General features: G+C 36.0%; 1 protein-coding gene across 4 annotated transcripts; it reads left to right on the top strand.

Moving 5' to 3' along the window:
• Positions 1-866: 866 nt before the first annotated feature.
• On the top strand, positions 867-8,867 carry LOC129430272 (isocitrate dehydrogenase [NAD] subunit gamma, mitochondrial). 4 transcript variants are annotated; one of them, XM_073875124.1, is made up of 13 exons: positions 867-1,096; positions 1,444-1,494; positions 2,880-2,977; positions 3,063-3,178; positions 3,253-3,313; positions 3,385-3,517; positions 3,817-3,950; positions 4,092-4,194; positions 7,415-7,561; positions 7,639-7,733; positions 7,934-7,994; positions 8,146-8,257; positions 8,510-8,867. In XM_073875124.1, exons 1-12 carry the CDS (start codon positions 1,016-1,018, stop codon positions 8,248-8,250), a joined length of 1,185 nt encoding a protein of 394 aa, XP_073731225.1. In that variant the 5' UTR covers positions 867-1,015; the 3' UTR covers positions 8,251-8,257; positions 8,510-8,867. The 4 variants fall into 4 exon arrangements, with proteins under 4 accessions (XP_073731225.1, XP_055043348.1, XP_055043350.1 ...); XM_055187373.2 differs by lacking the exon at positions 8,510-8,867 and adding an exon at positions 8,344-8,438 and having other exon boundaries at positions 1,444-1,488; XM_073875123.1 differs by lacking the exon at positions 8,510-8,867 and adding an exon at positions 8,344-8,438 and having other exon boundaries at positions 868-1,096.
• Positions 8,868-13,363: the final 4,496 nt, after the last annotated feature.

Here is a 13,363-nt window from a genome sequence, read left to right on the forward strand (position 1 = left end):
CTGTGGAAAAGTGGGAGGGGCGATGGGCGTGTTCTGGGGGATGTAGTTCTTCTATCTCGAAAGGCCGTGCTGCTGTACGTAGAAGTTTGATTAAAAGACTACAACTACCGATACGTCACAGTAAGAGGCCCCGGTGGATGCCAAATCCGAAAGGAACGATTCATTCAGAAGTTGATAGGGAAATTTGGTGTAGTTGCAAAAACTGCTTTGAAATAGTTGCCCTCGCTGTTTACACTTAGTGTCTGAATATATTTTTTATAAATTGTTACAGTTTTTTTGCGTGAGAATGTTAAACACAATTAAGGGAATTATGTAGTGGTTTGACAGGCTTCTGAATGAGTCTCCCCTCTCAACTAAATGCAACAAGTGCACTGCTATATGTACAGGGCGACTCAATCTGGGGTAAAAAAGAGGAAATGTTGCTTAATATTTCAGACACAAATAGTTTATATAAAGCAATTTTTATATATCACATTATGGTTATTTAAGCACACCTACATCAAATAAATAAATAATGTAGTATACTTTAGTATAGTTATATGGCATATAAATATATACATAATTAGAATAAAGAATATAATATAGCATAAAATGCAGTATATTACATTGGTTACTTCACATTGTTAATGTATAGTATTCTGTGTTGTTTTATGGTGAATTAGAAAAATTAGCAAATATTGTAGGATAGTTTATTTACTATGGTAAGGTTCGAAAACACTAGTATCTTGGAATTTTACTACAGACAACTAGAGTGAATATACTAAAGTATACTAAAATGTATTTTCATGTTGTGTTTTGCTCAAATACTCAAACATTAAACACAAGGGGGCGCCAAAGTTATTTTTGTGATGAAATTGGATCCTGACTTTGTGCGTAAACTGATTGTAGAAGCACATCTGACTCAAACAGAGAGCACGTCGATTTTTAGCGCGGTGTGTGATCTGACCCTGGAGCGGTTCCGTAGAAGAAGAAGACCCTGTAGCGGTAGCGCGATATCGTCCTCCGAGCAAGCAACATGTCAAAAGCGGTAATGTCAGCGCTTTTTCTCTCCAAGCGTCTGCAACCGTGGACCGGAGTAAAGTTCACCGCAAACAGCGTAAGCTTTCCCTTAAATGAAATTATATCAAACACAATTAGTTTATAAAATTCAGAAAATAATTATGGATTTCAACAAAATCAGTGTTGTTGTTAGCAACGTCTCCAGTAAACGCTCAGCCACCGACAAGGTCACTGTCTGCACGCGCTACAGGTGTCAAGCCGAGCGCCTCTTTAATGAGATATTTAAAGTGAACATTTAATGCAACCTAAGAAGGATTGAATCATTAATAATGTGAAGTAGCATAAAATTACACTCAGAAAACAAAAGAAAATCGTCATTATAAATTATGCCTTTGTCTCGGTGCAATTTTTTGTGCTTTTTTCCCTCTCATATTTCAATACCAGCTGAGACCTGCGGTTTGCTGCCAGAGGATGAAGTCCTCGTATACTGTAAGTGTGTGTACTTGAGTCAGCATGGTTTCTCCTAATTTATAATCATGTTTGACCTCACTTCCCTTCCTTTGTACTTTCACCTACTGTATAAAATCAAACTAAAGCATGTATCCTTTCTTGCCATTTTACTGTCTTTATAGCAATCCTTACTAAGTTACGTATCCTCTATTTGAAATGATTGTTTTTGGTGTTTTTGTAAAAAGTAAACATCTTTGTTGTGGCATGCATTACAGATTGGAGTAGATATTTTTAATCGAGCGCTTTAAAGCAAAGCTTTTTTTCAGCTCTGTATTAACATCAAGCTGCTTTTCCCTTGCTTGTTTAAAAAGCCAAAGCTAATTTGTGTAACCAAAAACCAGGCAGATGGGTTTCCACTCACTCTGTCCTCTGACTAACCATTCCTGTTCTCTCCTGATTGTCCCACATCTCATCAACCAACCACAACCAGACAATTGTGAGTACTGGAACTAACATTTGCTTACAGGTTTTAACTAGGCATAACTAGTACTGAACTTATTACATGCTAGAGTTATAAAAACGTACGCAGGGTTTCCCGCAGAAAATTTGTTAGTTAAGGTGGTAGGGGTTGTGCTGGTGGGCGGGGCCGGGGGCATGGCAATCAAAGGGGCGGGGCGTATGCGTCATGATGAAAATATTTTTATTTAAAACACTCAAATAAAACTAAATTTTGAAGAAACTATGACAGAAAATGAACACATACTAGATAATTAATGAATTAAATGTTCTATCAAATGGCTAATTATCCTCCAGACAGTGACGGACCATGTCTTTCTCTCTTCTCTCATTTCGACCATGTTGTTTTTTGTTTTTTTTTTGGTTTTTTTTTACGACCTAGTTAAGGTGGTAGGGTTTCCCAGCTTAGGTGGGCCGCCCGAACAGAAAAGTGCTGTGGGAAACCCTGCGTACGACAAGCAATACTACAGTAAATGTATTCACAAGGTGCAATAGGATATGTTATATATAAGCAGCCATAACATATCTTTCTTTATATTTGTTAATCTATAGGTATTGCAGTTGGGCAGTTTCCCAAACAAGGACTTTAGTTATATTTGGACATTTAAGTAGTTTTTACAATCATCCCTTACAAAAAACAATACTGTTGTGCATCTTGAGTTAAAAAAATGGCATTGATATATGATAAAAATTAAGCATATTGAGGCAAAACCTTATTTAATTCTCATTTATATGGGAAAGACAGACTTACAATAAGAATGCGGCAATATATCTTCCTATAATCTGTATCGGCAGAGCGTTTTTCTCCTAATATTGGATATTGGCCATAGATCTAATAAACTAATAACTGAGCTTTTGGCGCTTAAGTTTAGCTTCCGTTTGTCTATGATCTGATTTGCATCTCTATTCATTAGCCTCCTCCTGCTAAATATGGGGGCAGACACACTGTGACTTTGATACCTGGTGATGGTATTGGGCCGGAACTACTGAACCACGTCAGAGATCTCTTCAGGTCTGAGGATAAAGCTTCTGTTTTCTCACTTTAATAGCATGTAATAAATAAAGTTTTCTTATTTGGCTTAAAATGCTATTCACAGATACTGCTGTGTCCCAGTGGATTTTGAGATTGTCAATGTGGATTCATCTGTTGCATCTGAGAGTGACATCAACAACGCCATTACTGCAATCAAACGGAATGGAGTCGCACTTAAGGGTGGGCATGAATCAGTGTTGAGGGCAAAAAAAAATTGCAGTATACGCTATATATCAGAGCTTTGTCTTTTATAGGTAACATAGAGACCAATCACAACCTTCCTCCATCTCATAAATCCAGGAACAATTTGCTTCGGTAAGATCTTGAATTGTTATATCTGCCTAATTCAGGTTGAGAATTTGCGTTACTTTTTTTTACTCCCATAGGACATCTTTGGACCTGTATGCTAATGTGATGCACTGTCAGACACTTCCCGGAGTCCCGACCCATCACAAAGGCATTGATATCATCATTATTAGGGAGAATACTGAAGGAGAATATAGCAGCCTGGAGCATGAGGTCTGTGTTAAATATAAGGATTGCAATATCTCTTATTTCTCATGTTAAAGGGACTACGCACCCAAAAATGAAAACTGTGTCATCGTTTACTCAACCTCAAGTTGTTCCACTTTTTTTCCACTTTTTTTGTGTTGACTTATTTTGTTCTGTCCAGATGTTAACCAAAATGTTAGGGACTGATAGCCTCGGTTGCCATTCACTTTAATTGAAGTTATATGGGTTTGACATGAAGATGAGTGAATCAATACCAAATTTTTATTTTTTTGTTGATCTAACCCTGTAAAATGCCTCTTTTTCAGAATGTTCCTGGGGTTGTTGAGAGTTTAAAGATAATAACGCGTCTGAATTCATTGCGGATTGCTGAATATGCCTTTAAATTGGCCAGGGAAAAAGGACGCCGTAAGGTCACGGCTGTACACAAAGCTAATATCATGTAAGATTCCCTCTATACTTGAATGTCTCCTCGCTCACCACATGTTACTTTTGTGGCACTGAATCATTGGCCAAAAATACTGCTCCAAAAAATGTATTCATATCAGGTTTATTTGGGATGGTTTGCTCCTGTGCTTGATAGGAAGCTGGGCGATGGCCTTTTTCTGCAGTGCTGTAAAGAGGTTGCAGCTGGATATCCTGATATCACATTTGATAACATGATCGTGGATAATACCACTATGCAGGTAAGTATGTACAATACTTTGCAAGAGTCTTAGGCCACCATGCCCACATTATATTTGTTATTTTAGCAATTGTATAGTGATCATATATAATTATTTCTCAGTCTCTTCATTGGAATACAACCAGAAAATACAGGAAATTTGTATGCCGTATTAAAACATGTATAAAGGTAAAAGCTGAAATGTTGAATATTTAGGGTAAACTCCCTTTCCACTTTAGCAATAGCAGGCCTCTTAAAGGCGGGGTGCATAATCTCTGAAAGCCAATGTTGATAATTGAAATCACCTAAACAAACACACCCCTACCCCAATAGAATCTGGACCTTCTTTTGATAGACACGTCCCACACATAAGCAGCCCATGCAATGATGACGGTTGGTAAAAATCAGAGGTGTCAAGTAACGAAGTACAAATACTTCGTTACAATACTTAAGTAGATATTTTGGGTATCTATACTTTACTTGAGTAATTATTTTTCAGACGACTTTTTACTTCTACTCCTTACATTTTCACGCAATTATCTGTACTTTCTACTCCTTACATTTTAAAAATCGCCTCGTTACTTCTTTTAATTTCGGCTTGTTTTCTTTTTTTACATTCCGGCTTGTCATCGTTAAAAAAAACCCCAAACCTATCTTGATAAAATTGCATCATCCGGATGAATCCGAATGTGGTTGGATGAGAAGTATAAACATACACCATTCCGACACCCTATTGGTTTGTACGCAATCCCCGCCGTACGCAATCCCCGCCCCCCCAGCTGACTGCAGATGATCAAAAGTTTGTTCGATAGCGCTGCAAAGATAAACTTAAAAGAACCGCGAGAGCGATTAGAAAGCCTGCGAAGCAGTTGGAGCAGTTTGCTCTCGCGATGCTTTGATATCATCCGCCATCCGTTTGTACAGTAACAGAACGCGGCACTCTGCCTTCAAATGGAAAAGGACGAAATAAAACTCGCGGATCACTTTCAGGTCAGTTCACATTCACAAGCCTGTGTAAATGTATAGCTGGCTGCTGACACCAACGCATCTGTGTGATTTAAATAGTACAACAATGTACCAATTTAAATCATGTAACTTCAGTTGTTCAACTTAAATGACATTGTGCTGCGTTGCGTTTTGAAGCATGGCAAAGATATCTATGCTAAAGACATCTGTTGTTTTGTAATAACTGCCCTTCATTTTATTTGCATTAACAAAACCTACTTAGCTAAATGCTTGAGTGTTAAATCAATCAAACACATACCCATACATACCAACTTTTGCTTTTGTTACTAGACATCAGCTGTTTCCTTAAACCTGACTTTTAATTTACTTACAAGAAAGACAGTCTTCAAAATTACTTGGATTTACACTGACATGTAAGATCAGCTTTGTCACATTAGATTAAGCTGACGTCCATTAGCTACACTGGTACAGATGCAGAAATATAGGCTTTAATATATAATTGCATATGTGTGTAATTGTAGATTGTGTTGCTGTCAAAATACAATTATAAATGATAACAATAGCATATTTCTATGCTCACACATACTATAGTTTGTTGTTTTTTAACTAAAGAGGGCACCACTGTAAAAGTTTGGCCAGCAGCGGCCCTGCTCTGAATTTTGACTTTTTGCACCATTATAATATTTGAATATTTATATATAATGCTCAGTAGTACACATATAAGGTTCTTTAATGCAGTGGTTATGAAACCATTTTTTTTTCGCCTCCCTTGTGTACAGTGGATTCCTTCACAGCCCCCCCCAAAAAAATTATGACATAAATCATTCTAAAACATAAATTTTGAATTAAACAAAACATGTTAAATTATACAAATGTATTGATTTTGTTTAGTAGCCTTATTGTTCTGAGGTTTAATCACACAGAATTTATAATAAAGTAATGTATTTCATGAAATATTATAAAACTGGGGCCCCTGGCACCATCTCGCGGCCCCCAGTTTGAGAACCACTGCTTTAATGTACTTGTTTGCATTGTACTAAAATGCGTTCATTTTTAATGGGCATATACCGTATGCAGTTGAAACAGATATAGCCTAGTTGCGGGGTTAGGCAACATGGAGTTCTGATGTCCTGCAGAGTTTAGCTCCAGGTCTAATCAAAAGCCCCTGAAAAAGTCACCTGAAACTACAGGTAGCCAAGGTTTTGTAAGGGTTGGAGCTAAAATTTGCAGGACATCGGCACTCCAGGACTGACATTGCATACCCCTGGCCCTAGTGCATCCCACATTTTTTTAACAATAACATTTTAATATGACACTATAGTTATTATGGCCTTAAGAAACATTTTTTAGAGGAGATAGGGTAGTGCACAATAGGCCCCTGTGGTGCGGCCTAGGCTTTTTTCCGTAATGATATTTTTTTCCTTACATTACTTTTACTTTTATACTTTAAGTAGTTTTGAAACCAGTACTTTTTCACTTTTACTTGAGTAAAAAGCTTGAGTTGATACTTCAACTTCTACAAAAGTCTTTTTAAACTCTAGTATCTATACTTTTACTTGAGTAATGAATATGAGTACTTTTGACACCACTGGTAAAAATGCCCCTTACTGCTGATTGGCTACAAGTGTGTTTTGGACTCTCTTTTCCAAAGTGTTTTTCAAAAAGCATGCACCCCGCCTTTAAACCTAAATGAAATTAAATCCTAATTCTAATCGAATTACTTCAGGACTCAAAAAAGCTCAAGATGTGCCAAGAGAGGTCACACTAAATACTGATTGATGCCTGAAGAAGACATTTTAGTTCTGAAAATTGTTTTGTTTTTAATTTTGTGTACATATTTCCTGTATTTTCTGTTTGTATTTTAATAAAAAGAGTGAATTAATGAACAAACTCCATCGCACACCTGTAGTGAATAGGTGCGTAGGAAAAAAAGACCAACAATTAGGTCGTATCAGAAAGGAAAAAAACTCCCGCACACTATAATATACTTGCAATTTAAAAAAAATTATTCACAAAATAAAAAAAATATTGTGAATAAATAAAAAGAGTGAAAAATAAATATGAATGGACATTAAAACACTGCACACAACAAAGCTGGTGGTGGTGGACTAAGACTTTTGCACAGTACTGTATATGGTAAGGTACAAACTGTACAGATAAGTGAAAGATTATAGATATACTCAAAAGTTAAACTTATTAAAGATTCAGATTTGATTTAAGGACTATTTTTGAAATATGGCACTCAGTAACGAGTAAAATCTACATTTCTGTCATAGCTTGTCTCCAAGCCCCAGCAGTTTGATGTGATGGTGATGCCTAATCTCTATGGAAATGTGGTGAGCAATGTGTGTGCTGGACTTGTTGGAGGTCCAGGTCTGGTACCAGGAGCCAACTACGGCAAGGACTATGCTGTTTTTGAGAACGTAAGAAAAAAGCAAAACTTAAATTTAATATGATAGCTGTTAAAGTGATTGCATCACAAGTGTCTTCTGATTTATAGGGCACTAGGAACACTGGGAAAAGCATTGCTAACAAGAATATCGCAAACCCTACAGCCACACTGCTGGCCAGCTGCTTGATGCTCGATCACTTGAAGTACGTTTTGTCTGTATTCATTCCATGCAGTGTACGAAATTTCATCTATAAAACAGTGTTGGTGGCATATGAAAAAATATTAATTACAAGACAACACTTACATTCTACACTGAAAATGGACTTAAACTTTTGCACAAACTGTACAATGTCTCTCTGTTGGTTAAATGTTTTGCTATCTTCCCTCTTTTACCATTTTCTAGACTTCATGCACATGCCAGTATGATTCGAAATGCAGTCCTGAGAACTTTGTCTGAAATCCGGGTATGATGCATGCATATTTTAAACAGCCGTATGCATGCTGTAGTTCAAGATAATACTATAAAGTAGTACTAGCATTTGCAATATTACTAATACCTTTTCATTATATAGCTTATATATGCATTTGTCTTAATAAGTTCTTATGTTCTTACAGTTGCACACAGCTGACTTGGGAGGACAGGGCACAACCTCTGAGGTGGTGCAGTCCGTAATGCATGAGATCCAGAGAGAAGGACCACACACATCAGAACAGATCTAAACAACAGGTGCTATACCCAAAATCAACATTAAAGTGTACACTCATTTGTTTTTAAAATGTAGGTAAAACATTTTTTTTAAATAATTTTTATAGGGTGAATCTTCAATCAAAACATGCTTGTGTCTATATGCAACTTTGACCTTTATAAGAGAAAAATGTCTTCCATTTGTTAATGCAGTCTATACACCTCCATATCAGTAATGCCAAAAGATAATGAAATATTGGAACTTCACTAAATTACATTTATTTATAAATACAGGGTTTCTCAAATAAATGAAATGCACTAAATATCAGCACAGTGCTTTGTATATCAGTCAGGATAAAGACCATCACACACTGGAAAAGAAGACAGGAATGTACAACACAATAAAGACAACCATAACAAACTTAAGCAGATTAAAGATTACATATAAACCCAAAATGCAAAGCTTTTATTTCTTGAATATTACTGTATAAATGTTACTGATGTTATTTATCTAATATCTGAATTGATGCAGTCTGTGCATGTGTATATTTTCCACAGTGCAGTACTTTATTTATCCTATATGAAACTTGTTTGTGTAGGTGGTTAACTGACAATGCACCAAGCACTTTCATTAATAAATTCCTACTTATTACCTCTTCAAATTGTGTTTGATATATTTTTTATGACTCTTCAGTAGTAAAGTCTAAAGTCATGAATTAGATATTTTCCAGTAGGTGGCGATCAAATCCAGTAATGCTGCAAGAATAAACTTGGGCTTTCTAGCCCAGCGTACCAATTTGCCTCTCAAAGTATGCACTGTTTTTGTGATGTGAAAGTATGTAAATCTGAGTGCATTAATAGAGATGGGACATACTAAATCAAATTTTGATTTTGACTACTATTTACTTCGAATTGGGACACAGGGTAAGACTTTTTAACCTTTTTAAACATTTACTAACCTATGAAATACAATAAGCTTGTATAGGTTAACATTGGTTAATGCATTAGTTAGCATGGAATGACAATGAACAATACATCTAAAGCATTTATTATTCTTAGTTGATGTTAATTTAAGTATTTACCAATGTGTTGTTAAAATCAGTTGTAACTGTTATCATTTGTTAATGCACAATGAACTAAAATTAGCAATTGTATTGGCATCAACTAATTTGTTCATTGTGAGTTTTGTTTGCAAGCAGTATTGGAGAAGCTAATTTGCAGTAATCAGAATCAGAATAATCAAAGTATTGAATTACTTAATAACCAGTGCTGGAAATGGGGGGAACGCAGGGGGACAGAGCCCTGGAATTAATTTCGAGGGAGAATTGAGTTCCAACCAAAACTCCTTATTTTTAAAATGGTGGAGTTGAAAATGAATTATATTTAAACAACTTCATAGCATTTAAAAATGATTTTTTTTTAATTACAACTATTTTATAATGCATCATGGAGCGTGTCACATGACACTTCACAGTCACAGTGGCACTGTATGACTGTTATAGCAGTTTAATTTCAGATCTTTCCTCTTATTCAAAATAAATATCCAAATTTTCACTCTCTACAAATGTTTTTCTTAACCTAAGGACAAATTTATTTTTAAATTGTTAATAGTTTGTGTGACTTAAATACTGAAGAAAACATATGCTAAAACAAAAAATATTTTATTTTATACCCATCTATGAAGTCATCTCAAATAATCCCCCTCCAAAAAAAAAAAAAAAAACAGTGTTCCCCATTGAATTTCTGCCATTTCCAGCCTTGTTTATAACATCAAGTTATAAAGTAATTTAATATTTATTTTTTATTTTACTTAATGCCATATGTTTTAACTTTTATGGCCACCAATAAGATTTTGCAATATAAATCACACACAGGAATGTGGATTGTATCAGAAATCTGAACTTTAAGGTTACATTTATTTTGTGCATCCAGTTTTATAAAAAATTTGTAAATGATGCATAAAATACATTTTAAAATTAGATCATGTGGAAATAAGCAAAAACCATAGCAGGCTACATTTAATACATATTTTTCTGTTTTATCATACACATGCATATGGTTCTGTCTCATGTGTTTAAAATTACTGACAAAGAGTATAGACAGTTATTTTCTTCAGTGAACGTGCTCCGGGTTTACGGGAAGATTTTTACAACTGCTTTCCCAGTAATGTACAACATGCTGTGCCTGTAAACCATCATCAAACTGAGAAACGACAATGATAAAAACAGCTTGTGAATGAGAGAGAAAGAATCCTCTACAAGATACCTGAGTGCCAAAAGTAATATTTCTTTTTGTAACTTTTCTTTCATAGTTCATAAACTACGCAGCGCTCAAAGGTGGATCCCTCTGGTTTTGGTGGTATAAGCACTGGGGAAATCGCTGTGTTTCAAGAACGAGTTAATACATAGCAAATTTCCCAAAGGATGCGCCTTGGATTGCGACCCGTCCGTCTATGCGAACCCTGAACTTAAGCATTCCTGCTCTACTGTGAGCCTCACAATAATTGTGTTGGAGTAAAGTGGGTTTTTAAGCATCTCATACACTCTGTATTCAAAATATATTCCTGATTATCAAGTTACATCAGAAATTTCCCCTGCCAGGTTTCTTCATACTGTAACTTTTTCTTGCCTTTTAACACTTTCATCATAAGGCCTACTCATTGTTTCTTTCACTGTCTCTTTGACTACATAACTAACAATTAATATAATACTTGCAGTATAGTGCCTATAGGGCTTCTGCAGTTGACGTCACAAAGCCTAAACGCCACAATTGGGCAGGCAACTGTAAAGAGTTTGAGTGCTGTAGCATTGGTATCGAACAATAATTTTAAACCAGACTGTTTGTATCTTACAAACCTTACTATTTCAACATGTTGTATGAGGGTTTTATGTTGTATAGTAACCCTGAAATTACATGAAAGAGTTTAAAATGTGGAAAATAACTGGGCTGGGCAATGAACTCTGTTGCCATGAAACTCCTGCTGGCGCCATTCATTTCATATTCGCTCTCGGCTGTCCTTGCCTGCCAGTATGGTGGCATACACAGAACAGGTCACGTGACGTCCGTACCTCTATTGCACGAAATCTCAATTAAGTGAAATTTACTTATAGACCTTTTTACTGCTTGTACACAATGATGATGTGGCAGCGTATGCGCACACATTTTGGCAACGAAAGTATGGCAAGAATCAGCAGTGAAGCAACACGGATAGAAAAAAGTTATTTAAAAAAAGTTGACTTTATCAACACAGCTACCAGATCTGTGTACTATACTGGAGTGGATAGAAGACGTTAGCAGATGGCCAATAAGTAGCCAGATACATATACGTATATTAGTATATTATATTAGTGCAATCAAACGCAACCAGACATTTTGATGCTGGGAAATCGTTTTAATAAACTTTCTGAGTTGCTAACACGTTAGAACCAATGGGGAATAACATCACTTCTGTTGCCCAAATGCGTGCGCTGGCTCGGAACATTTAAGTATACAAGTTGAGTCGTAATAAATAAAGTGAAATGACACAGGGAATAAGTATTGAACACATGAAGAGAACAAGGTGCAAAATGGCATAGAAAGCCAGGAGATCACTTGAAATCTGTCAGTATTGAAAGAGAAACCCTGCCCCCTATCAGTACTAATTGATATCAGCTGCTTTAGTCCTAATTGATGGCCTATAGACGGTTTTAGCAGTAACAACATAAACAAGCGGCTGTCGTGGTCCGCACTAAGCTTCCGGTAAACTTCGCTAAGAATAAATGAAGAGTTTCGTTGCAAAATGAGATAACCACCGTTTTTTTAATTGTTCAGAAATCGCGTTTTTTGGTTGTGCATTCCAATTCATTTCAATGCAACTGCAGTTGGTTTGTTTTGATTTTAACCTTCATAACTTAAAAAATACAGCTAAGTAGCACTATAAAACAAAATAATAACATAATAATAAACATGTTTTGTCAAAAATGTTAAAAAATTTATTTATCTCATTTTGCAACGAAACTCTTCAAATAACAACAAAGTTCTTTAAACTTAGTTTATTTATACAACAAGCAAGCAAGAACACCAGAGCAACAGTTAAGTTTGGGGGCTGCTTTCTACCAGAAAGCTAAAAATGAAAAGAGGATGAACATTTCAGTATGACAATGACCCCAAACACAAGGCCAAGGAAACAATGAAGTGGTTTCAAAGAAAGAAAATCAAGTTGCTTGAATGGCCCAGTCAATCACCTGACCTAAATCCCATAAAAGATTTATGGAGATAACTAAATATCAAAGTTTATAAAAGAGGCCCAAGGAACCTTCAAGATTTAAAGACCATTTGTGTGGAAGAATGGGCCAGAATCACTCCTGAGCAATGCAGACGACTAGTCTCTCCATACAAGAGTCTAGAAGCTGTAATCACCAACAAAGGCTTTTCTACAAAGTATTAAATAAAGTGTGTTCGGTGCTTGTTCCCTGTGTCATTTCACTTTATTTATTGTGGCTCGGCTTGTATACTTAAATGTTCTGATTTCTTTGTATGAATTCAATATTTGGCTTGATAGCTTCATCCACTTAATGAAATCCCCTTAATGATAAAAATGCTGATGTGTCAAATACTTATTTTCCCCGCTGTATGAAATCACAGAATAATCAGATGTCACATAATGCACCTTTAACTTCAGTCTGTCATCATACAAATCACATGGTGAAATCACATCACTTTTGGTGCTTGACAGCTTGTATGAATGAATTTTGTATACAACAGGAAACAACAGCAAGTCTGAAATAAATTATTAACACCCAAGTCCTTTAAAGTGTCAGTGGGTGTTTTAGCGTCTCTCCACTATGATTTTTTTTCCTACATGGCCATTTCCTGCCTTGTCTTCTCTCTTTTCAATTTCCTTCCCTCCAGTTTGCACAGATGCAGTTAGTTAGTGTCATATGAAGTTGTGCTGGTCTTAAAGTTGGCAGTTCAAAGTCCAATAAGCACGTGAGCCCAGTGACCATGCTGTCTGCAGCTGCCCTAAAGCGCTCTGATTTATGCATTTTGTTTGCAGTCTTTTAAACCGTCTTTCCATCCCTCCTTCCTCTCGCTTTGTAATCTGCTGTCATTTTCTTTTAATTTCTTACTGTGTTTCTCTCTAACCCTCTGTGCCTCCTTATCTACATT

This window comes from Misgurnus anguillicaudatus, chromosome 13 (assembly GCF_027580225.2).
Source record: "Misgurnus anguillicaudatus chromosome 13, ASM2758022v2, whole genome shotgun sequence".
NCBI classification, from domain to species: Eukaryota; Metazoa; Chordata; class Actinopteri; order Cypriniformes; family Cobitidae; genus Misgurnus; species Misgurnus anguillicaudatus.

What these genes read in the sequence shown, in the direction of transcription:
- LOC129430272 (XM_073875124.1), top strand. Translation starts at nt 1,016, where the DNA reads ATGTCAAAAGCGGTAATGTCAGCGCTTTTTCTCTCCAAGCGTCTGCAA. An exon ending in GAATGGAGTCGCACTTAAGG is followed by an intron (nt 3,179 to 3,252) that starts GTGGGCATGAAT and finishes TGTCTTTTATAG; the next exon opens with GTAACATAGAGACCAATCAC. An exon ending in GAACTTTGTCTGAAATCCGG is followed by an intron (nt 7,995 to 8,145) that starts GTATGATGCATG and finishes ATGTTCTTACAG; the next exon opens with TTGCACACAGCTGACTTGGG.